The sequence below is a fragment of the Triturus cristatus genome, chromosome 11 (genome assembly GCF_964204655.1).
Source record: "Triturus cristatus chromosome 11, aTriCri1.1, whole genome shotgun sequence".
Lineage (NCBI taxonomy): Eukaryota > Metazoa > Chordata > Amphibia > Caudata > Salamandridae > Triturus > Triturus cristatus.
The window spans coordinates 1,052,033,351-1,052,056,359 of NC_140594.1; the positions used below are offsets into that span (position 1 = coordinate 1,052,033,351).

General features: G+C 48.9%; 1 protein-coding gene across 7 annotated transcripts in view; it reads left to right on the forward strand.

Annotated features, from left to right (window-relative positions):
- Positions 1 to 23,009, forward strand: part of MCF2L2 (MCF.2 cell line derived transforming sequence-like 2) — a 2,345,299-nt gene that overhangs the window by 1,413,241 nt on the left and 909,049 nt on the right. For all 7 annotated transcript variants that reach the window (XM_085635348.1, XM_085635350.1, XM_085635347.1 and 4 more), the window contains exon 17: positions 5,266 to 5,381. In XM_085635348.1, the coding sequence (XP_085491474.1) occupies positions 5,266 to 5,381 (116 nt within the window). The remainder of the gene's footprint in view (positions 1 to 5,265; positions 5,382 to 23,009) is intronic.

Sequence of the window (23,009 nt, forward strand, 5' to 3'; positions counted from 1 at the left end):
GAGAAGTCGCTTAGAAAACAACTGAAGGTGAAAAATGAAAAGTGACAGAAGTGCTAAAAAGTAGGTTACAAACTGGCTTCTAGGGTAGAGGATGCAGAGGGCTGCACCCGGAACAACCTGCGCTTCGTGGGCCTGGCCGAGGGTTGCGAAGGGGTATCTATGATTAACTTTTTCACTAAGTGGCTTAAAGATAACCTTGCCTCCTGATCTCCTGTCCTCTGCCTTCATCGTAGAACGGGCACACAGGGCCCTGATGCAGAGGCCTACTCCAGGTGAGGCCCCGAGGCCTGTTATTGCTAAGATCATGAACTACGCCAACAGGGATGCTATCTTGCGATTCGCCAGGACACATAAAGACAGCTTCGTATATGAATCTAGGTCTATCTTGGTCTTCCCGGACTACACGCGCTTAGTCCAGCAACAACGCCAATCCTTTATGGCCGCAAAGCGTAGACTACGAGAACTGAATGTACAATATATGCTGCTGTATCCGGCTCGCATGCACGTAATCTATAATTCCAAGTCCTATTTCTTCGATACCCCAGAAGCGGTCTTTGCATGGTCTGATGAGCGCCCACAGACCCGTGCGGGCTCCCAATCGGCCTTCGATTCGGACTCTTCTCGCAGCTCCAGATCTCAGCGGCCATGATGCAACAAGTCCTAGAAGCGGCGAGGCCCGGGGCCGGATTGAGCTTCACCGAGCCCTGAGCGACCTCCCTGATGGCTTCAGACTGCTCCACTTCCCAAATGGTGTTTCGTAAGACAATGTGTTTCTTGAATATTGCATAAGAGATGTCGTCTTCTGAGTGGGCGTGGGACCCGCTTCGCGGGCTGCTAGGCCATGATTGTTCTGCACTTCCTGTTTTCTTAGGTTGAGTGGGTGGGTTGGGAACCTTTGGTGTGGTACTGGAGGGTCCCCAGTTGGGGGTCCTTTGTTCTCTACACCGCGACAGATGCTCCTTGTTTCTGGTAGTGTTGGGTGGGGTCCGTTTTTCTTTTTTTGGAAAGGTTGGTTTATTTTGTTTATGTTCAATCCATGCATACAGACAGTGCATTATGTTACATATTGTCTCTTATACAGATCCCTTGCTTTATTCAACGTCTTCCTAGAACCCAATGACGTCCGGTGAGGCACATCCCTTGGGGGACTTAACAGTGGTATCCTGGAATGTTCGGGAATTACTAAATAAAGTGAAACGGGGGGCTGTCTTGCAACAGGCAAAGAGATATGGGGCAGATATCCTGCTTTTGCAGGAGACCCACATGCTGGGCACGAAAGTTCTGTGCCCTGCTCGGTTTGGCTTCTATTACATCTACCATTCGGGGTTCACGAGGGGCTCCAGGGGGGTGGCAGTTCTTATACACCGCAGAGTCTAGTTTCAATATATAGCACATAGAGCAGACCCTGGGGGCCGGTTCCTTTTCGTCACTGGCAAGGTGCATGGCGAGCAGGTCACCATTGGGAGTATTTATGCCCCTCCACCTCTGGGCGTTACTTTTATTGACAATTTATTGGGGGTCTGGGGATCCCTTCCGACTGGCTTGACCCTGATGGGGGGCGATTGGAATGACATGATGGGACCTTCTGATAGAAAGCTCACCTTGGATACCCCTATACCTCAGGGTCCGACTAAACTGCATACCTTGGCGTCGACATTAGACTGGGCAGACATATGGCGCGAATTCCACCCTACTGAACATGATTACATGTATCTGTCTGCGGTCCACGGGTCACAGTCTCGACTCGACTACTTCTTTGTTCCTCGGGTATTTCTCCATAGATTCTCCCAGGTGCAACACCGACCGCGCGGTCTGTCCAACCACTCCCCGGTCACATTGCGCTTCCACAAGTGCTCACGCAGGCCCCCATTCCGCTGGCGCATGTCCCCTTGGCACCTCCGTAGTCCGGCATATCAGGACATACTCAACGCAGCGATCACTACATATCTTGCCGACAATGGCCCATCCACCCCCTCAAACACTACCCTCTGGGAGGCTCTCAAGCCGACCGTCAGGGGCTCCGACATTAGCTATCGCACACAGGAGAAACGGAAGCGCCGCAAACAACTTGATACCCTAGAAGCGCACCAGATGACCCTGTCTGCCCAACTCAGTGCCAATTCCTGCCCCGTCCTTCGCCGTAACTTGCTTTTAGTGCAGCAAGAACTGCGCCAACACCTCCTGGATGAAGCTAAAGAGATTTGGGAGGCATCTCAACATGGGATATATCAGTGGGGGGACAAGTCAGGTAAAATGGTCCAATGACTGTGCCAAGTGGACGGCACCCCGGCCGTCATGCCTACGATCCAGGGCTTAGACGGGTCGCTGTACACGTCGCCGGCAGAGGTAGCGGACGAATTTGCGCGACACTTCACATCTCTGTATGCCCGCAAGGAGCAGATCTCTGCCGAACTCATCGCTGAGTTCCTCAGGGACATTACGCCTCGCCGGCTCCCTGATTCAGTGCGGGAGAACCTGGAAGCACCCATTACATTAGAGGAGCTGTCTGGTGCCCTCGGTGATATCCAGCCGGGTCGCGCCCCGTGTCCCAACGGGTTCCCCATGGAATTCCTAACGTCCAATATGACCCTATTGGGGCCTCATTTGTTGGCAACTATTGCGGATGCAACCGATCGGGGTAGGACGGGCAGCACTCAGAAATAGTGCTATTTGCTAAACCTGGGAGACCCCCCAAAGACCCGTTTTCCTACCGCCCCATCTCTCTAGTTAATTTTGAACCCAAATTGTTGGGGAAGGTCTTGGCCGACCTCCTTCGCGGGTGTGTCACCGATCTGATCCACCTCGACCAGTCGGGCTTTATGCCACAGAGGGCTACGAGACACAACATCAGGCGCGTTCACAATGCCACTGCTGCGGCCCCTACGCTGGGCCGCCCTGCTGCCCTATTATTGGCCGATATTGATAAGGCATTCGACTCCTTAAGCTGGGTCTAACTTTTCCAACTACTCGAAGCCGTCAACTTCAGGCCCCGTTTCCTGACCTATGTTCGCTTGTTGTATACGAATTTGACAGCGTCAGTTCGTGTTGCCGGACACCGCTCCCGCCCATTCCCGATTCAGAGAGGTACCCGCCAGGGCTGCCCGCTTTCTCCATTGTTGTTCGCCCTGGCGGTCGAGCCCCTGGCGGCCTGGGTAAGAGGCGATCCAGTGCTCCGGGGGTTCGATTGGTCCCACTCGTGGTCAGATCGTATAGCGCTATATGCTGATGATGCCCTATTTTTTATGCCCGACCCGTGGTACTCAGGACCCCGAATCCTGAAGATCCTCAGAGTGTTTGGTAGCACCACCGGCCTCCACACTAATCCCGCTAAATCCATTCTCTTCCTGGTATGTGGGCATCAGGGCCGTGAATCGTGGGCTGCGCAGCTGTCCGGGGCCACGGATGGGTAAAATATCTGGGGATCTACATCTCCCCATGCCCCAAAATCTCTTGGGCACACAATATTTCCCTATTAATGGTTAGCCTCAAAAACGAGACAGCGGTGTGGTCTGCTCTCCCGCTGTCCCTCTATGGGCGATCGGCCATTTTTAAGATGGTGTCCTTGCCTCGGATATTGTATCGCCTCCAAAATTTCCCATACCCTATCCCATGCGTCTGGTTCGCACCTATGGGGAGGTGGGGCTGTTCGGGTGGCGCTTCGCACCTGTTCACAGTCATCGTACTGTGGAGGGATCGCGGCAGCTGACATCTATTCCTACTATGTTGATCAATGAACTATGGTACAATTCTCCCACAGACCCGGCGTATGCTATTGAACATGCCTGCATGGAGCAGGTACCCCTTCTCCATCTATTATACAGTTATACGAGGCCAGGCAGATGGGATGGAAGGGGAGACTAACTCGACAGACCCCCCTGTGGCAGGGTACAAGCCCAAGTCTGCTACTGCATTGAGGGGATTTCGAGGATGGGACCTGGTGGGGATCTCGACCCTAGGGGATGTCATGAAGGGTGCCACACTAAAATCCTTTCAACAATTACAAACAGATTTCAGCCTCCACAAGTCACAATTTTAAAAATACTTACAGCTCCGACATGCGCTCTCCCCTCAGATCCGCAATTTGGAAACCCTCCCTGAGTTTCAGCGTTTGGAGGGCCCTCTATTAATGGGGGACCTCGGATTACATAAAATTAGACAAATTTACCAAACACTGACGACACCCCCCCCCCCCACTACTTTGGACAAGACCCGACAGGCCTGGCAGGCAGATATTCCCGATTTAACAGACGACGACTGGGCTGAAGCGATAGCCAGCCCTAGGGGCACAGCTGTCGCCACACGCTACAGGCTCATCCAGTTCAAATATTTGCATCGAGTTTATTATACCTGGGTACGTCTGTGGCGGATGGGTGTCATTCAGTCCCCAGTTTGCTTGCGGTGCGTCTGTGAGGAGGGGTCCTTCTTTCATACCGTGTGGACTTGCATGGCCCTGCAGTCCTTTTGGAACAGGGTTCGATCATGTCTCAGTGAGGTGTTGGGGTGGGTGCTCCCATTAGATCCACGGTTGTTCCTATTACATTCCACAGATGACATTGGGGGGGAATCGCTATAAACAGCATCTACTGTTCCTTGCCCTTACTATTGCCAAGAGGGACATAGCGCAGTGTTGGAGGGCATCCTCTCCTCCGACCATAGGCAAATGGAAGGCCGCACTAGATCGGTGTATGGGAGCTGAGATCGCTGTCTTTGCAGCTTGGGGTTGCCCCCGGAAACACCGTAAGATTTGGACACGATGGGCGACTTTTCCGGGAATTGACTTGCCCCCACTGCCTGAGGAAGATTCATAAAAGTTGCCCCTTGCCCCCCGCCCTACAATACCCCGAACTATGTTGTTTGACTGTATCACCGCCTTATTGGAATGAATACTGGGACTCTGTTGCATTATGTACTATATTTCGGGATCTGACCACTGTCTGTATATTGTTTATATTGCTTTTATCTTTGGTTTACCTGCATGTTTGGCAGGGGCTATTTATTTTGGTGGAAATGGTTGTTACCGCATATGCGTTCCAAATGATCATGTATGCCACTGTGGGGCTTCCGCCCGATATATTGCAAAATGACCAAATAAAATTTGTTGTTAAAAAAAAAAAAGTATCTTACAGGTCTACAGAGCAATGCCTAGGGTTCAAATGCTGACAAACGAACTAGATATTAGGACAAAAATGTAAACATTTATTAATGTCCAAGTAACATTTCAGGTTCCTTTCGCAAAACACTGTTAAATTCTTTCCTACCTAACAGGGTTATGTTTCAGAAGTGGACAATCCTAACTTGATGCATCTGATCCCTACACCGCTTCAGAACAAAAAAGATATTCTCTTTGGAAATCTTCCAGAAATATACGAGTTTCATAACAGGTATGCCTTTATACTTCTTAACCATATTCTGTAAATATGCAGCACTGATCTCAAGCATGTCTGCAATTCTTTGAAAACACATTTTAAAGCATTCTGACCAGTATAAAGGAGGATGTTATATTCCTCCAAATCCAGTTCTTCAGCATTGGCAGCTTGTATAGTCACTTGATTGTAAGAATTCTGCACCATCAATGTGAGAATCCTTGGTGTATTCTATATCAAAGTATTAGAGGACTCGCATTGAATGCAGTGGCAAATTCATCTCATTTAAGTATTTTCTGCAGTAGTCCATAAGGTGGATAGACTTTATACTTCACTCACAGTTCCCATGTACAGATTGGAAAGTATTTGTGCCAATGTCAGGCGCATATGAACCAATGACTTATACTAAAGTTGGAGGACTTAACGTTACAAATTACTACTTTTCTTTTTCAAAAGTTTGATATTTTATCAACTCAGATGTTTTGAACTGATTAACAAGCAGCATACAGATACATTTACGTTCCTGGTAATTCCGTTACTCCTACTCCTTAAATTGCCTGTTATTATAAAGTTGTGGATATTTTGCCATTTAATGAATGCTCCGAAACTACTCTTATAGTTGTTTGTAAGCATATCTATATCTATATACACACACACACAGTCACACACACACACACATATATATATATGTATGTATATATATATATATATCTACATAGCCACATCATTATCCTATACAGTGGTGCACATTTCCGTTAGTTGTAAAAACAAGAGTGGTGTGCACAATTTGCATTAGCGTAGTAGAGCAAATCTAGCTAGATTATGCAAAATGCAAATATGTCATTTAGTGCTGTATTATAGAGAGAAATGCATCGTCTGCATCCTCATTTAAATTTTTGAAGAGGGTGCATTTTGCGCAAAACAATTGTGCAAAGAAACAAAACTACAGTTAACAACTACCTCTCACATACTGTTGTTCCAGTGCGTTTGTGGTAAATTGTTACAATGTGTGGCGCATTTGCAATACATTTTTACTGTAAATGGCACCTAATTACACTAAGTTGCATAATTTGGGGAGAGTTTAAGCTATTTACATTGTAAATGACAATGCCTTTTATTTATGTTTTAAAAAACCAAAACATAAATAAATGAAAGTATTGTAATTTACAATGCCAATAGCTCAAACTCGTGTAAATGCGAGACCTATTGCATTGCAAATGCTTGTTCAATCTTCTCATCAATATTTAAAATCCAATTGTAGCCAAAGCCAACGAGTTTCATCCACTGGGGGCTTTTTCAAGCTAGAAAATTGTACACAATTCAATATTAACAACATTAAAAGCATTACTGTGAAAACAACAGCGCCAATGTAATGCAACACGCAAAGGACGTCATCAAGCACTACTCTTCTCTTTTGATGTATAGAATGACTCCTTACTTTTGAATAGATTCACTTTATAACATAATACATTACTTTAACCTTTAATACTATATAATATGTCAACAAAACCTGTTTATGTACAGACCATACACTTCACGAAAAGACTCTTGCACAAGCCACACACAAATAACAACAAAACTTCTAACACTCAGCCAACATGACTCAGAGAGGCCAGTACATGGCACCCTCTGCCACACTTCATGACAGAACTTTCAAAACCAATCAGATTCTCACGACTGCGATGGAGCCGTGTACAGACTCCATTAGCGCTACTAGACCTTACCAATTGCAGACTGTCTACTACACAAAACTTGAGGCCAACAAGGGTAAACCAGAGATAGAAGGCGAGACGCGGTCGGTGCTCAAAGTTCTTCCACACAAGCATTCAAATGAATGGATGTGAGCAAAAAAATAAATCACATGACCCTATACACAAATATCCTATTTTGTACTACAGTGATGTCTTTGTTACTAACAGAAAACAACCGAGTCAAACAACTGGTGTACATGTTTATACATCAACTTCGTTTCAACCCAGGATAATAAACTTGAACGCCTGGACTTATGTTCGCGGCGCATGAAATCCCTTAGTGCCCACTTGGCCAGGATGAGCAGTGCCCTCTTGGACACCATGACAGTGAAAGTCCCGGAGAACTTTTACCGCGGTCAGAAGGAGTGCGCCCACAGCCGCTGCAGACCGCAACACAGACCAGGAAGCAAGCCAGGTGGTGCTACACGACTCACGCTGCCCCGCTATCTTGATAGCTGGCCAGAGAGCGGCCCAATCATCTAAAAACGTAATACTGAAAAAATTAAGTTTGGAGAGCCTTGCCAGAGAAAAGAACAGTGCGGCTCGCCAAATTACATTTTTTCAATATTGTAACTTTTTCATAAGCATCGCAGCACGCCGCTTGTACTGCTCTGCTTACGAAAAGTGCACCACCAGTCTATAAAACTCCTGAAAAGCACACATACGATCTCGTATACACCACACATTTATAATACAAGTTAGCAAACTGCCACATATGCAACCACAACTCACCCGTTACCCCATAACCAAGGTCAATCCCGTGAGTGGTGTGTGCGGCCGCCACTGCAGCACAGGGTGACATCTTCTTAAAAAACAAATCCACAGAGGTAGAGTACAGCGCTGCGACGAGAAGAAAACTATTTAAAAAAAAAAAAAAAACAACGCCTTAAGTGCGGAGGGGTGGAGATGCTGGGCTGCAAACAATGACAAAGAAAGTTCCGCTCAAAAACACATACAACACAAAAGCGGACGAAAACAGTAGTTAGGCGCTGCTGCTTCCGGACTAAACGGAAGTGAGTATGGGATAAACAGCTAGTAAAAAGCCAGCTAACAAGACAAATGCTAACGTTGAACGAATGGGAAGCGGCAGGAGAAATTACCCGGAGTTTCACTCAACATACAGATTACTTGATGTTTCGGAGAGACAGCGCATGCGTGTTTCCTAGGCGAGACCTAAAAATCAGTGAGACCTTTTCACAGGGTCTTGTGGCACTCAGTTACTTGGTGGTACTATGTGTAGGTAATGCATTTTGTTTACCACTGATATCCATGGGTCACCAGTACTATTAAACTCCAGTTGCATAAACAAGCTACAAACTTAGGGCACTTGACTCACATGGGGAAAGAAAGTTGTACAGTGTAAACTTACTCTCGTAGCCAGAACCATGACACTGTAAATAACACTCAATAGCCACTTAGAGCTTTAGCTTCAAAGAAGAACAGAAGAAAATAAGCTACTTATGTGTAACTGTAGTTCTCCAGTATTGGTATATTTCATAGAATGCATGCTTGAATCATTCCCAGTTATCGAAGTGGGAAACAACAGTACAACTAGAAAAGCAGTGTAATGTTAAACAAAGCTTGAATGCTATAAAGCCTTCACTTTAGTAGCATATCATTTAAAAGCGACCAAACTTCAGCCAATCAGGTTGCAGCATCCTTTAAAACACTCCCCTCACAGGCTTCTGTCTCAAATTTTCAGAGCACATGTGTAAATATGTATTAGTACTAAAGAGAACAGTGAGCCTCTCAGGGCTCACCTTTCACCGTGCATCTATGAAAGATACCAGTACCGAAGGACTACAGTTACAGGTAAGTAACTTTTTACCTTCTCCAGTATTTGATTTTTCATAGATTCACATGCTTGAATCAGATTACATTGCAGTTAAGTAACACATCATATATGAACATTAAAATATACTTGTACGTGTTTATATATACATATATATGTAATGTAAAATGTGCACAATAAATTAGCGATTGGCAGGATATGACTTACTATGAGGGTTCATCATTACTGAAAAAGATTATGTAAAACCCCCTTGCCCACTGCCACATCTCTGTGCACTGTGGAATAAAAACAGTAATGCTGCGTAACAGTGTGTCTATTATTCCTGGTTGCTGCTCTGTAGATATCTTGGATAGAAACACCAGTAAACAACGCTGTTGAAATCGACACACTTGTAGTAGAATGAGCTTGCACTTTGTCTGTAACAGTGTGTCAGCTTTTTGATGACAGAAATATATGGCAATAGTTATCCATCTTACTATACTTTGTTTAAATAGCAGATAACCTTTCCTAGGAGAACTGTATGCCACTAGCAACTGACTTGATCTGTGGAAATGTTTTGTCTTGCCAAGGTTAAACTTCAGATATCTCTTAAAATCCAAGGAATGTAATGTCCTTTCTGCAACATTTTTTGGGAGCTGAAAAGAAAGTCTTAAAGCTACTGGTGTATTGGAATGGAAGTCTGATGGTACCTTTGGAATTTATTTTGGATCCTTTTGCCGAATCACTATATCACTCCTGAACTGTAAAAAGGGTTCTTGAATGGCGAATGCTTGTAATTCATGAACTCGCCTTGCTGATGCCAGTGCCAGCAGAAGTGACACTTTCTAAGAAATAAACTTAATGTCTGCTTTATTTATAGGCTCAAATTGGTTCTTCATTATTTGTAACAGTACTGTATTAAATTGCAAGAATGGAGGAGGATGTTTCACTGATGGTAAACCTTAAACAGCAATTTAAGAAATTGTTTGATGAGCCTGTTTTACCAGAACAATGGTGATATTGATGATCTTCTGAGGCGAGACATGGACTCTAAGGTTACCTTATTGGAGGCATGAGCGAGATCTGTTTGTGCTAGCTGTAACAAGTAAGGAAAAATTTCCTCGGGGTAGGTGACATAGGGTGAATGCTTACCCAATGGCACCAGTTGCAAAACTGTTTCCATTTAAGACTATAAGTCATGTTCGTACTATCTGCTCTAGCTCTTGCTAGAATATCTCGCCATTCTTCTGGGATGTTCAGATGTGCAAACCCATTGAATTTAGGAGCCAAGCTGACAAGTGTGTGTATCTTGGATCCGGATGAAGTACTTGACTTTGCTTCATTGTCAGCAGACATGGAAGTGATTGTAGTTGGATGTGCTGTCTCTACGATAGAAGTAGCTCTGTAAACTAATGTTGCCCTGGCCATCTGAGCTATGAGAATTATCCTGCAGGGCTCCGCCTTCATCTATCTACGAATCCTTGTGAGGAGAGGAGTCAGAGGAAAAGCTTAGGCAAAGATTTCTGACCATGCGATTAAAAACGCATTCCCACATTTGTGGATGCAAGCTTGCGTAGAATCAGCATTTCTGATTTTGAGAGCTTGCTAAAAGGTCTAGATTTGGAGTGCCTCATGGATGTAAAATTTCCTCTAGGACTTCCTGATTGATCTCCAGTTCGTGGCAGGTGTTTTTCATTCTCCTCAACCGGTCCTCTATGACATTTTGCTTCCAAGGCACGTTTCACTTTCAGGTTTATCTGGTGACTGATTGACCACTCCCATATCCTCAGCACCTCTTGGGAGAACATTTGGGATCTTGTACCACCTTGCTTGTTGATATAATGCATGGTTGTGGTGTTGTCTGTGCGGATGAGCACTGCAGACCCTTGTATTCTCGACAGGAAAGCCTGTAAGGCTAGGTGCACTGCTTTAAGTTTCAGAAGGTGATATGAAGAAGTAACTGAGATGGTTCCTATTTGCTGCTGACTTGCAAATCTTGGAGATGGGGTATGAAGGTTAGGCCTGTGGAAATTTTCGCCTTTCATACCCACCAAGAGAATGTCGTACATATTACCGGAGTGACACAAACTATATCATCGAAAGATCCTTGCATTTGGACCCATTGTCTGTCCAGTTTTTCTTGCGATTGCTGCAACCCGAGGTCGCAGAACGGTACCAAAGGATTGCATGAGGACATCATCCCTAGCAAGGATTTGAATAGGCGAACTGAAAGTTACTTTTTTCCTATCACTAAACTGGCCAAGTGCATCAATCTTGTTCGTTTTTCTGAAGTTAGATATGCCTTGTCTTGCACTGTATTCAGTGTAGCCCCCAGGAACATTATCCTTGGGGACAGCTGATGGGTTGATTTTTGAGGGTTCAACGAAAGGCCTAGTTTGTTGAAAAGGCATAAGCATGCCTCAGTTGATCTCTGTGCGGATTGATGGGAAGGTGCCTTTACCAACAAATCGTTGAGGTATGGCAATACTTGGTGTTCTTCCTGTCTTAAGAATGCAGCTCCTGGAGCTGGGCACTTTGTAAAAATTTGGGGAGCTGATTTCAGGCCGAATGGGAAGACTTTGAACTGATAATGGCTGCCTGCTACTGTGAACCTTTAAATCCTTCGATAGTGTGGATGAATTGGGACATGAAAATAAGCATCTTGGAGATCAAATGTTGTCATCTAATCTCCAAAGTTCAGAAGCTGTAGGATATCTTGAATTGTGACCATGCAAACTGACTGTTTCCTGAGATATTTGTTACAATTTCCTAAAGCCAGGAAAGGTCTCCATTCTCCTGACTTCTTCATGACCAAGAAGAAATAGGATTAGAAACCTTTTTCCTTCTAGTTCCCGGGGACGCTTTCTATGGCCCCTCTGCTGAGCATGATCCAGACTTCTAACCTGAGAAGAGCAGATATTTTGGCGTGGACTTCTGGGGTGGAGTCAGGGTGATTTTTGAATTAATTCCACTGTTTGATGTTGTGGCCCAAGTTGATTTGTTGGATACCTGTATGGTTGGTAACCTCCTCCGTAAGAAAACGGTCCTCTTCCTTGTGCACCACAAAAAGTAGTTTTTCTGTATTGCAGAGTACCCAAAGATCTTGTGGTATCCATGTCCGTTTTAATGGATTGGAGGGCCTCATCAATCTGTTTACTGAAGAGAGCTTCACCATCTCATGGCATGTCTAAAATGTTGCATTGCACCTCTGTTCTAAAAGAAGTGGCTTACAACCACCCATGCCTCCATGACACTGCTGCTCCTGCTAGTTGTCAGAAACTTATGGACGTAATGTCCAATGCAAAGTCAATAATTTCTGAGGAGGCATGCTCTTCTTCTTGCAGGATCTTTATGGCTTTGTCTTTGACATAATCTGGTGGACTATCTATATATGGTGCCATGTCTTATCATATGTCAGTCATATCTACCAGGTACTGCCAATTAATTTTCTGCTCGTACCGTTAACACTGTCATCGAGGAGAATCACTTTCCAATGTTGTGCTGGAGCCTATCCTCCCAATAAGGTGGTGCTAATATTGGTACTGATGGATTTTTGAACGCCACTGGACAGCTTGAGTGACCAAGGAGTCAGGTTTTGGGTGTCCAATCAGGCAAGTGGGAAGATTTTCCAAAGCCATTTACTTCTTGTCTAGGCATGGCAACACTGCAACCACTGTGGCTGGATTTTTCATTGTCTTGATACCTTCCGCCCATATGGAATCCACAATAGGTATCATTATGACGCTTTTACGAAAGGTTTCTTTAAAATCGAATAAGAAACACTCTGATTGCTTTGTTGTCATTGGAAGATCAAATCTCTTTGCTGCTCTCTCTAGGAGATTATGAAACCTCCTATATCCTCAGGAGGGGAATCCGTAGGTGGTAGTGGTGGGGATGACTGAGTCGGAATGAAAAAATCATCCCACTCAGTGTGGATATCTTGAATTTTCCCTTTTTCCCGGTCTTCTTCTGAGGACAAGCAATCTCTCTCTCGCTTGGTTTTGGATTGCGGAGTATGCCTTTTAGAGGCGGCTGTCAGGATATTTTGTGGCGTTTGCGGAGTGGAAGGCTGCACCTGTGGAGTTTGAAGAGGGGCTGCAACCTGCCTAGGTGAGGCAGTTTTCATTGGGAATCGCTTGTAGGTCTGACACCAATGCCTTTGGGACGCATACCACATCCTCCTGGTATTGTTGCTTTGAATATGGTTGGAAATGTTCTGAATAATGTAGCCCCCTTGTTGAGTAGGATAATACTCTTGGTCATAATACTCCTCTTCCTCCTCGTCATCATCTGATTGATACTTTAAATGGAGCTCCGATGGACTTTGTGCCACACCAAAAGGACCATCTTCATCAGAGGTATCCTCATCCAGCAGATGACTCGGTGGAAAGGGTGATACTTTGCTAGGAAATGTATGCTCTGACATCAAAGATACAATTTTTACAGTTCCTTTGTTTCTTCCCTTGTTTTGTCTCTCATTGACAAATGTCGTTGACGGCGGTCTGACTGATACTGTAGGTGAGCAAAAGACACACAATTGATGGACGGAATGCAGAACAAATCAAAACATTCACCCCCCCAGGGGGGAGGAGCCTAGCGCGCATCCAAGATGGTCGCGTGAGCACAGGGCTCCCCGGACCCTTTCTGCTCCTCGGAATAAATCCTGAGACTATCCTGATTTGGTGTATGGAATCTGGGAGATGAAGACCAGCTGATCATATATCTCTTTTCAAAACTCTAATCGGACCTGGGAATCCTGAGTTATCGTCGCCGGAACTTTTGGGACCCACCCGACGGAGGTGGCCGGGGTGAAGGTGACCCGTGGGGCCGGGCTGCAATTGAACAACAGCGGCCTCAGCGCGGTGCCAGTTACCGATTCAGCACTTTCGGTTTCGGTTTTGGCCTTCAGGAGATCAGCTGGCGTGCGTGCTCAAGGTGGCGAGGTGCCTCCTGGGCCTCTGCCCGAGGTTTGCTTTCATCTGCTACTGGCGGGTCTGACGCCTCCGACCCCAACACCGACGGTTTGTGGTCCTTTCGCTGGCACCCGCGCACCCCTTGATCGAAGGTCCCATTGAGTGACTGCGCTCACATGGCGGGCAAAGGGGGTCCGGAGGGGCGCAAGACCAAGGCTTCACTGCGCGGGGGAGCGGTCCAGAGCAACAACATGGACCGCTATACCCAGGGCAGGGGGTCCCCTGGCGCTGCTGGCCTCTCCCCGGATGCTGCAGGGGGAGGCACGACCGTCGCTGCGGAACCTTCCCTGCAGGACATTATGGGCGCCATCGAGGGCATCAGGGAAACTATCGCGACGCAATATGAGGCCCTGGCCCGTAAGATCGACACTGTCGCGATCGACGTCACCCTGATTCGGGCCGACCTCTCTAAAACCAACGAGAAGGTCCAGGCCCTTGATGCACGGACCTCCACCCTGGGTGCGGAGGTGTCGGATCTGCGGGCCGCGCTTGGGGACATTAGAGTGGTCAACGACCATATGGCCCGGCGGCTTGAGGACTTCGAGGGACGGGCCCGACACAACAATATCCGCATCATTGGGGTACCGGAGTCCTCCGACAGCCGCCCGGTGGACCTCGTGGTCGAGGAACTTATCCTGCAACAGCTGTCCCCGGTTGGCCTAAGCAAATTCTTCGCTGTGGAGCGGGCCCATCGAGTTCCGGGCGGCCGGCCGCGGCCGGGGGCCCCCCCGAGGCCTATCGTGGCTAAACTGTTCCACTACAGGGACCGCGATGCTATTCTGCAGGCTTCACGGACCCGTGGCCCGGTCCGCTACGAGAACTCGACCATCAACTTTTATCCGGACTTCACGCAACTGGTCCAGAAACAGCGGATGGGATTCCAGGGGGTGAAGCGCCGTCTCCGCGAGCTAGGCCTGAAGTACTCGATGATCTACCCGGCGAAACTTCGAGTGGAGCACGGAGAGCGGACAGCCTTTTTTGACTCTCCTGTGGCCGCAAGTGACTGGCTGGACTCGCTGCCGGACGGGGGTGGCCGGCCCGGGCCATCCGGGGGCACCGCAGGTGACGGGCCCCCTTAGACTGACCTTTGGTCCTTACTTTTGCGGCTTTGCACTGTACAGTTGGGTCTTACTTCTTTTGCATACTGTGCTTTACCAGGACCCGTGAGGGGTGCGGGCGGGTACGGGTCCCTTTCCTCCTCCGGGGTCTTTTTGTAGAATGGGGTTAGTGGGGCGACAGGCACACTGCAAGTTGGGGGGGGTCTTTGGCCCGCAGGGGTGCAGGGTGGGGGGCGTTGGACTTGGGGTGGGGTTGGGGGGGAAGAGGGGTTGTTTAGTTGTGTGTTTTTTGTTTACAGGGCGAGGTATTGATTCTTATCCATATTTGGGAGCGGTGCTGCGGGCTGGGGGCCTCTTGAGCTATTGGATGGGATGGGGGGAGACGGGTTGAGGCTTATGTCATGGAACGTCAATGGGTTGGGGGACCGTATTAAGCGGGGTGTTGTACTGCAATATTTGCGTCGTTTGACTCCTGATGTGGTGTTTCTCCAGGAGACGCATTTGGTCGGCAATGTCTGCCATGCGATGAACAGGGGGGGATACCGCCTCGTAGCCCATTCTGGTTTCACAACTGGCTCCAGGGGGGTGGGCATTCTCCTGCGAACCTCCCTTCCGGTGGAGATCACGAGGATAGTCTCGGATGACAGAGGGCGCTATGTGTGTTTGACTGGGAGGTGGGAGGGGCAGCCCCTTACCCTGGTTTCAGTCTACGTCCCCCCGGGCCTCCAGAACTCCACCTTCACTGACTTGGGTCGAATGCTGCTTGACCTTCCGGACGGCCTCCTGCTCATGGGCGGGGACTTTAATTCTGTGGTTTCGGGTGAACTGGATCGTCACCCACCGAGGACCCTCCCCGCTGCCCAGTCATGGCTGGGTGGGATGTTGGAGACCTTCGGCTTGGTGGATAGTTGGAGACTATTGCATCCGACCCAGTGTCAGTTCACCTTTCATTCGGGGGCGCATGGGAGTCTCTCCAGGTTAGACTACTTTCTTATGCCCGCGGCGCAGACTGGTCGGATTCGAGAGGTCAGACACCTGGCGCGTGGTATCTCCGACCATTCTCCGCTGTGGCTTCTCTTTGACACCGGGTCGCGGTCCGCAGGGCGGATAGCTCCCATTAACCCCTGGTACCTGCGGGACCCTGTGACTCGTGACAGCCTGGTTAAGGCCATGGACCAATACTTCAGTGAAAACGAGGGGTCGGTGTCGTCTGCGTTGTCCCTTTGGGAAGCCTTTAAAACTGTGATACGCGGACACGCCCTCGCCCAGATAGTGGTGGCCAAGAAGGTTAGGAGCGAGGCGGTGGTAAAGCTGGAGACTGACATCTCGGGGCTGGAGTCGGCCCTGGAGGCGAATGTTACTCCGGACGGACTACATGCCCTTAGCCTGAAACAGTTCGAATATAGGTCCCTGGTCACTGACGCGGCCAAAACTATGTATAGGGAGCAGCAGGGCCGATTGTATGACTCGGGGGACAAGGCGGGTAAGTTGATTGCGTGGCTGGACAAAAAAGAGAGAGTGAATCGTGTGGTCCCCGAGTTGCGTGCTGCGGATGGTGTGTGTGTGACTGAGCCGGATGAGATTGTGGAATGCTTCGCTGATCACCTCCGGGCGGTGTACTCCCCGGTGACTGACAGGGACGAGGATGACTCTCGCCTCCTACTGAGAGATATTGCTCTGCCCGGCCTGTCCGTTGAGGACCGGGAGCGGTTGGACGCCCCCTTATCGTCGGATGAAATAGCGACCGCGATTCGTTCCCTTCGCTCGGGCAAGGCTATGGGTCCTAACGGTCTGCCCATTGAACTATACAAATTGCGTCCTGATAAGCTTGCGCCCTTCCTCGGCCGCATGTTCCGCGACTCTCTTGCGGCGGGTTCCCTTCCTGCCGACCAGCGCTTGGCCACTATAGTCGTTATCCCCAAGGAGGGCAAGCCTCGTGACCGCTGTACCTCTTACCGGCCTATTTCACTGCTCAATGCGGAGCCTAAAATCCTGGCGAAAGTCCTGGCCAATCGATTGTTGAGTGTCGTGTGCGACCTTATTCATCCGGACCAATGCGGCTTTATCCCGCACCGCAACACCGCTCTTAACTTGCGGCGTCTGCACGGGGTCCTCGCCAGGGCGGAGTTCCTCTCCGAACCGGCCGTGTTGGTTTCTTTGGATGCCACGATGGCATTTGACACTATTGAGTGGCCATTCCTCTGGGCCGTCTTGGATAAATTCGGCTTTGGAGAGGGATTTATTGGCTGGGTGAGGCTCCTTTACACGGGACCCATGGCTCAAGTGGTGGTGAATGGGCGGGTCTCTCGGCCCTTTGCCCTCGGCAGGGGCACGAGGCAGGGGTGCCCGTTGTCCCCGTTGCTTTTTGCTCTCGCCCTGGAACCACTCGCTGCCTGGCTCCGTTGGGAGCCCTCGCTTAGAGGGATCCGGTGGGGCCCGGGCTTTGAAGATCGGGTCTCGCTGTATGCGGACGACATTCTCCTGTACCTCACCTCACCGCGGCAGTCACTCAACGTCCTCTTTGACGTTCTGACCTCCTTTGGGAACAATTCGGGTCTCACGATCAATTGATCTAAATCCTGCGTTTATCCCATCGCTGGTGGTCCTCCTCTCCTGCCGCCTCGGCTCCCGATTCAAATATCTCTGAGCGGCTTTAAGTACCTGGGGATATACGTTTCGCTGGACCCGGTGGCTCGCTACGAGCAGAATCTTCTGCGTCCACTTCGGCGACTGCGGGAGGACACGGCCCGGTGGTGCAGGCTGCCCCTGTCCCCGCTGGGTCGGGCCGCGCTGTTTAAAATGATGTCCCTTCCCAGGTTCCTCTATGCACTCCAGAACTCCTTTGACGTTATCCCAGTGGCCTACTTTCGGGAGGTGGAGAGCCTGCAGAGGAGACTGGTGTGGAACGGCCGGGCGCGTATTGCTCTTGCCAAGCTCACTCTCCCCTGGTATGACGGGGGCATCGCGCTTCCTGACATTCGTAGGTACTATTGGGCCTCGCAGCTATCTGCCATTAACCACGCCACGTATGCGCCCGGCTTGAATCCGGCGTATGAGATGGACAAGTTCCTGCTTCCCGGCGGGAACTACAACAGGGCACTTTATTCCCGCCTGGCTGACCGGACCCTTACGGGTCCTACTAAGATTGCTGTGCGGACCTGGAGGGCTGCCACTGCGGCCACGGGCTGGAGTGAGCGAATGACATGTGCTACTCCCTTGTTTGCCTCCGACCGCCTGGGCAGCTTGTGGACCACCAAGGGGTTTGACCAGTGGGACACGATTGGTATCAGCAAAGTGGGAGACCTGTGGCACAAGGGCGCGGTCAAGACGTTCGCGGTGCTCCAGGCCGAATACGAGCTGACCGACAGGGAGTTCTTCCGCTACGCCCAGGTTCGACACGCCCTGCTCTCGGTCTTCGGGGAGGGGACCAAGATCCCGGTTTCCTCGCCCCTCGAGGACCGCGTACTTGACGGACATGTCCCTGATAGTACTATTTCTTTAATTTATAAAAAATTGATTAATCACCGGGCGGATCTCCTGGTGCGCCTTCGGGAGGCTTGGACTGGGGATGGGGTTGAATTGGACGACGAAGACTGGCAGTCTGCACTGTCGTCCCCCAAGGAGGTTGCCATTCCGGCTCGTCTCCGGTTGGTACAGCTCAAGATTCTCCACCGGGTGTATGTTACGGGTCCGCGCTTGGTCGCGATGGGATTCTCCGACGACGGGCTCTGTAAACGAGGCTGCGGGCTCAGCGCCACCTTTCTTCATATCCTTTGGGAGTGTCGCGAGGTGGCGGACTACTGGCGCCGGGTCCACACGGTCATGGGACAGGTCACCGGGGTTGTGCTGCTGCCGGAGGTGCGTCGCTGTGTCCTGAATGTGTGGGAGCCCAATGACTACAACGCGGCTCAGACTCGGTGGGCGGCCCTAGGGAACATGATTGCCAAGAGGGATATAGCGCAACTTTGGGGCGCTCAACGGCCGCCCACCGTGTCAGTATGGAAGGAGAATATGGACTGGTGTATGTTTCGGGAGAAGACAGTGTATGTGGCCCGTGGCAAGCCGGGGGCATGGGGTAGAATTTGGGGTCAATGGAATGCGTATCGCGGAGGCATCTGTACGCCCCCCCTGGTGGACACTGATATCGCCATGTCCCCCTGACCCTTGACGGCTCCTGGCGCTTTTTGTAACAACTACATATGGACGTTCATCTCCCTTGACCCCCTTCCCCCCCCCCCTCCGTCCCCGGCCTCCCGGTACTCCTCTCTTTTAGCGGATTGCTCAAATGTTCTGACTGGAGTCTCCCGGGGGGAGCCTGAACCGCACTGGTATCCCTCGTAACTCGCCTTTTGTTTTTATTGTTTTTTCTTCTTGTTTCTGTTATTGTTGGACTGACGCTTGCTGTTCTTCGAGAACTATCTTGAGCCACGGCGGGGCAGTGCCCTGGGAACGGATTGCAGCCTTGATATGTGTATATTTCCTTATGTACCTAGCGGCCGGCCCGGGTGGTTGTAGGCCCATACTTGTAACCGAATTATTGTTCAATAAAAACTTTTTCCAAAAAAAAAAAAAAAAAAAAAAAAAAAAAAAACATTCACCCCCAGTCAAGAGATCTGGGTTAAATCCATCATTCTTTTGCTCACCATGTCACCCCAGTTTAGACCTGGCCATATGCAAATCAGTCTTGACCCTGTGCCTCATGGGAACAGTCCAGCCCGAACTGCCAAGCCAGGTCTTCCCTGGACCGGAAACAAACATCCTAGGACCGGTTTCGGGGTTTCACCCCAATTCAGCCAGGATAGCTTGATTCCAGTGGCACAGTGAGCCCAGAACTCACTTCTGAGCATAGCTGGCGCACTTAGGGCGAGAAAGCAAAAGACGCCCAATTGATGGACGAAATGCAGAACAAATCAAAACATTCACCCCCAGTCAAGAGATCTGGGTTAAATCCTTCGTTCTTTTGCTCACCATGCCACCCCAGTTTAGACCTGGCCGTATGCAAATCAGTCTTGACCCTGTGCCTCATGGGAACAGTCCAGCCCGAACTGCCAAGCTAGGTCCTCCCTGGACCGGAAACAAACATCCTAGGACCGGTTTCGGGGTTTCACCCCTCTTCAGCCAGGATAGCTTGATTCCAGTGGCACAGTGAGCCCAGGACTCACGTCTGAGCAACCTGGCGCACTTAGGGCAAGAAAGCAAAAGACACACAATTGATGGACGGAATGCAGAACAAATCAAAACATTCACCCCCTGTCAAGAGATCTGGGTTAAATCCTTCATTCTTTTGCTCACCATGCCACCCCAGTTTAGACCTGGCTGTATGCAAATCAGTCTTGACCCTGTGCCTCATGGGAACAGTCCAGCCCGAACTGCCAAGCTAGGTCCTCCCTGGACCGGAAACAAACATCCTAGGACCGGTTTCGGGGTTTCACCCCTATTCAGCCAGGATAGCTTGACTCCAGTGGCACAGTGAGCCCAGAACTCACGTCTGAGCATACCTGGCGCACTTAGAGCGAGAAAGCAAAAGACACCCAATTGATGGACGGAATGCAGAACAAATCAAAACATTCAACCCCAGTCAAGAGATCTGGGTTAAATCCTTCATTCTTTTGCTCACCATCCCACCCCAGTTTAAACCTGGCCTTATGCAAATCAGTCTTGACCCTGCGCCTCATGGGAACAGTCCAGCCCGAACTGCCAAGCCAGGTCCTCCCTGGACCGGAAACAAACATCCTAGGACCGGTTTCGGGGTTTCACCCCTCTTCAGCCAGGATAGCTTGATTCCAGTGGCACAGTGAGCCCAGGACTCACGTCTGAGCAACCTGGCGCACTTCGGGCAAGAAAGCAAAAGACACACAATTGATGGACGGAATGCAGAACAAATCAAAACATTCACCCCCAGTCAAGAGATCTGGGTTAAATCCTTCATTCTTTTGCTCACCATGCCACCCCAGTTTAGACCTGGCCGTATGCAAATCAGTCTTGACCCTGTGCCTCATGGGATCAGTCCAGCCCGAACTGCCAAGCTAGGTCCTCCCTGGACCGGAAACAAACATCCTAGGACCGGTTTCGGGGTTTCACCCCTATTCAGCCAGGATAGCTTGATTCCAGTGGCACAGTGAGCCCAGGACTCACGTCTGAGCAACCTGGCGATAAGGGACAACCCTGCCACGTACCCCAGGTGATAGAGATAGGGTCTGTCAGTGAGTCATTAATCAAAACTCTAGCTTTTGGTGCCGAATAAAAACCTGCTAGTGCTCTACAGAAGTTAAAATCGAGATTCAAAGATTTTGCCACACATAGTTGGTAGACCCAATTAATGCGGTCAAAAGCTTTAGTGGCATCAAAAGCTATCACCGCTAGTGGAAGATTGTGCCCGGTCGCCAGGTCAATAGAGCCTTTTATAAAACCTTTTTGGTCTACATGCACCAACTGCGTCATAGAACCATTTAGCCTATCGGCCAATATTTTTGCAAAGATCTTATAATTGCAATTAAGCAATGATATTGGCCGATATGGGTCGCAATTTTTAGGGCACTTCCCGGGTTTCAAGATTAGAGAAATGGTGGCGTCTTTCCATGAGGCCAGCATTTCAACCCCTTCAATATATAGATCATTGAAGATTTTACCATGATAGGAATTAACACTTTTGCCAGGGCTCTGTAGACTTCAACAGGCAGACTGTCAGGGACCGGGCCTTTCCTTTCTTGCCCCGTCTTAATACGGTGTCTACTTCTCTCTCATTGATTTCCCCATTCAACTGCCTGCTCTTATCTGATGAAAGGGGGTTTATATGACCTTGCCCCAGCCAGGCTTCCACCTCTTCTTTAGTAGTTTTTAAATCCTCACGATACACTTTGGTGTAAAAACTCTTGAAAGCATGCTCTATACCCTTATGATCACTAATTATATCACCTGCGTGGCCGCATCCCTCACTGTATTCGAAATGAGCTAAGCGACTGGCTTCCCACTTTTTCCTAACCCTATCGTATAATATTGTTGTCAGATTTGATTTTGCCTCCGACACTTTCTGGAACAACCGGACCCGAAGTTCTTCATCTTGCTTAGGGTCAGTCAGGTCTTTTTCTAGGGAGCGAACCTGCTCCTCTACTTCAGTCACTTCTTTATAGTACCCCCTCCTTTTTTCTGCGGCCAATGTCCCTAATCTACCCCTTAAAAAAGCTTTATATGCATCCCAAATCATTCTGGATGTTGCTGTACCCTGGTTAAACTAAAAAAAACTCTACAGTTTCCCTACTCAGTAGATCTATTACTCCTTCTTCCTGCAGGATCGTACGGTCTAGTGTCCATCTGGATTGAGTGCCACAATCCTGAATATTCAAGTATAATAACAATGCCGAATGGTCCGACAGATGGACTCCCACATGTTCGACTCGCTTAGCCCATTCCCTTAAATTATTATCAATGAGGAAGTAATCGATCCTCGATTGATGTCTGTATTTTTTATTATAAAATGTGAAACCCTTTTGTGCTCCTGACTTCTGGCACCATATGTCACACAACCCCAACTCGGTCATCATTTGCTTAATGAGCCCTGACAATCTTGGATTTACCAGCGCTCTACTGTTTGAGTTTCTGTCTAGGGTATGGTCTAAGACAGCATGAAAATCTCCCGCCAAAACAATGGGGTCTGAAGAGTTTAAAAGTTCCGCCAAAAGTTCACCTAGGGGAGAAACATCGTCTTGATTAGGGCCATAATACCCTGCTAACATCAAACCTTGTCCTCCTATTTTCAATTTGACAACTAACCATCTACCAGCTTTATCTGAAACCTTATCTCTTATAACGATTTGTGTCCCTCCTCTCACTAGAATCGCCACCCCCTTTGTTACCGCTGAATGAGTGGTGCAAACTGCTTGGGAGATCCATTTTTTTAGTTTTTAAGTGCTCCAGGTCCTCCTTTTCTGTCAAGTGCGTCTCTTGTAGAATAATAATCTCGGCCGGACAGTCCTTCAAATACTGTAATATGTTTGCCCTGATTCCCCGTACCCATAGGCCATTCACATTCCATGAAATTATTTTTATTAACTTCTCTTTCTTCTTTTGCTTATCCACCATCCCCCAGAGGGGCT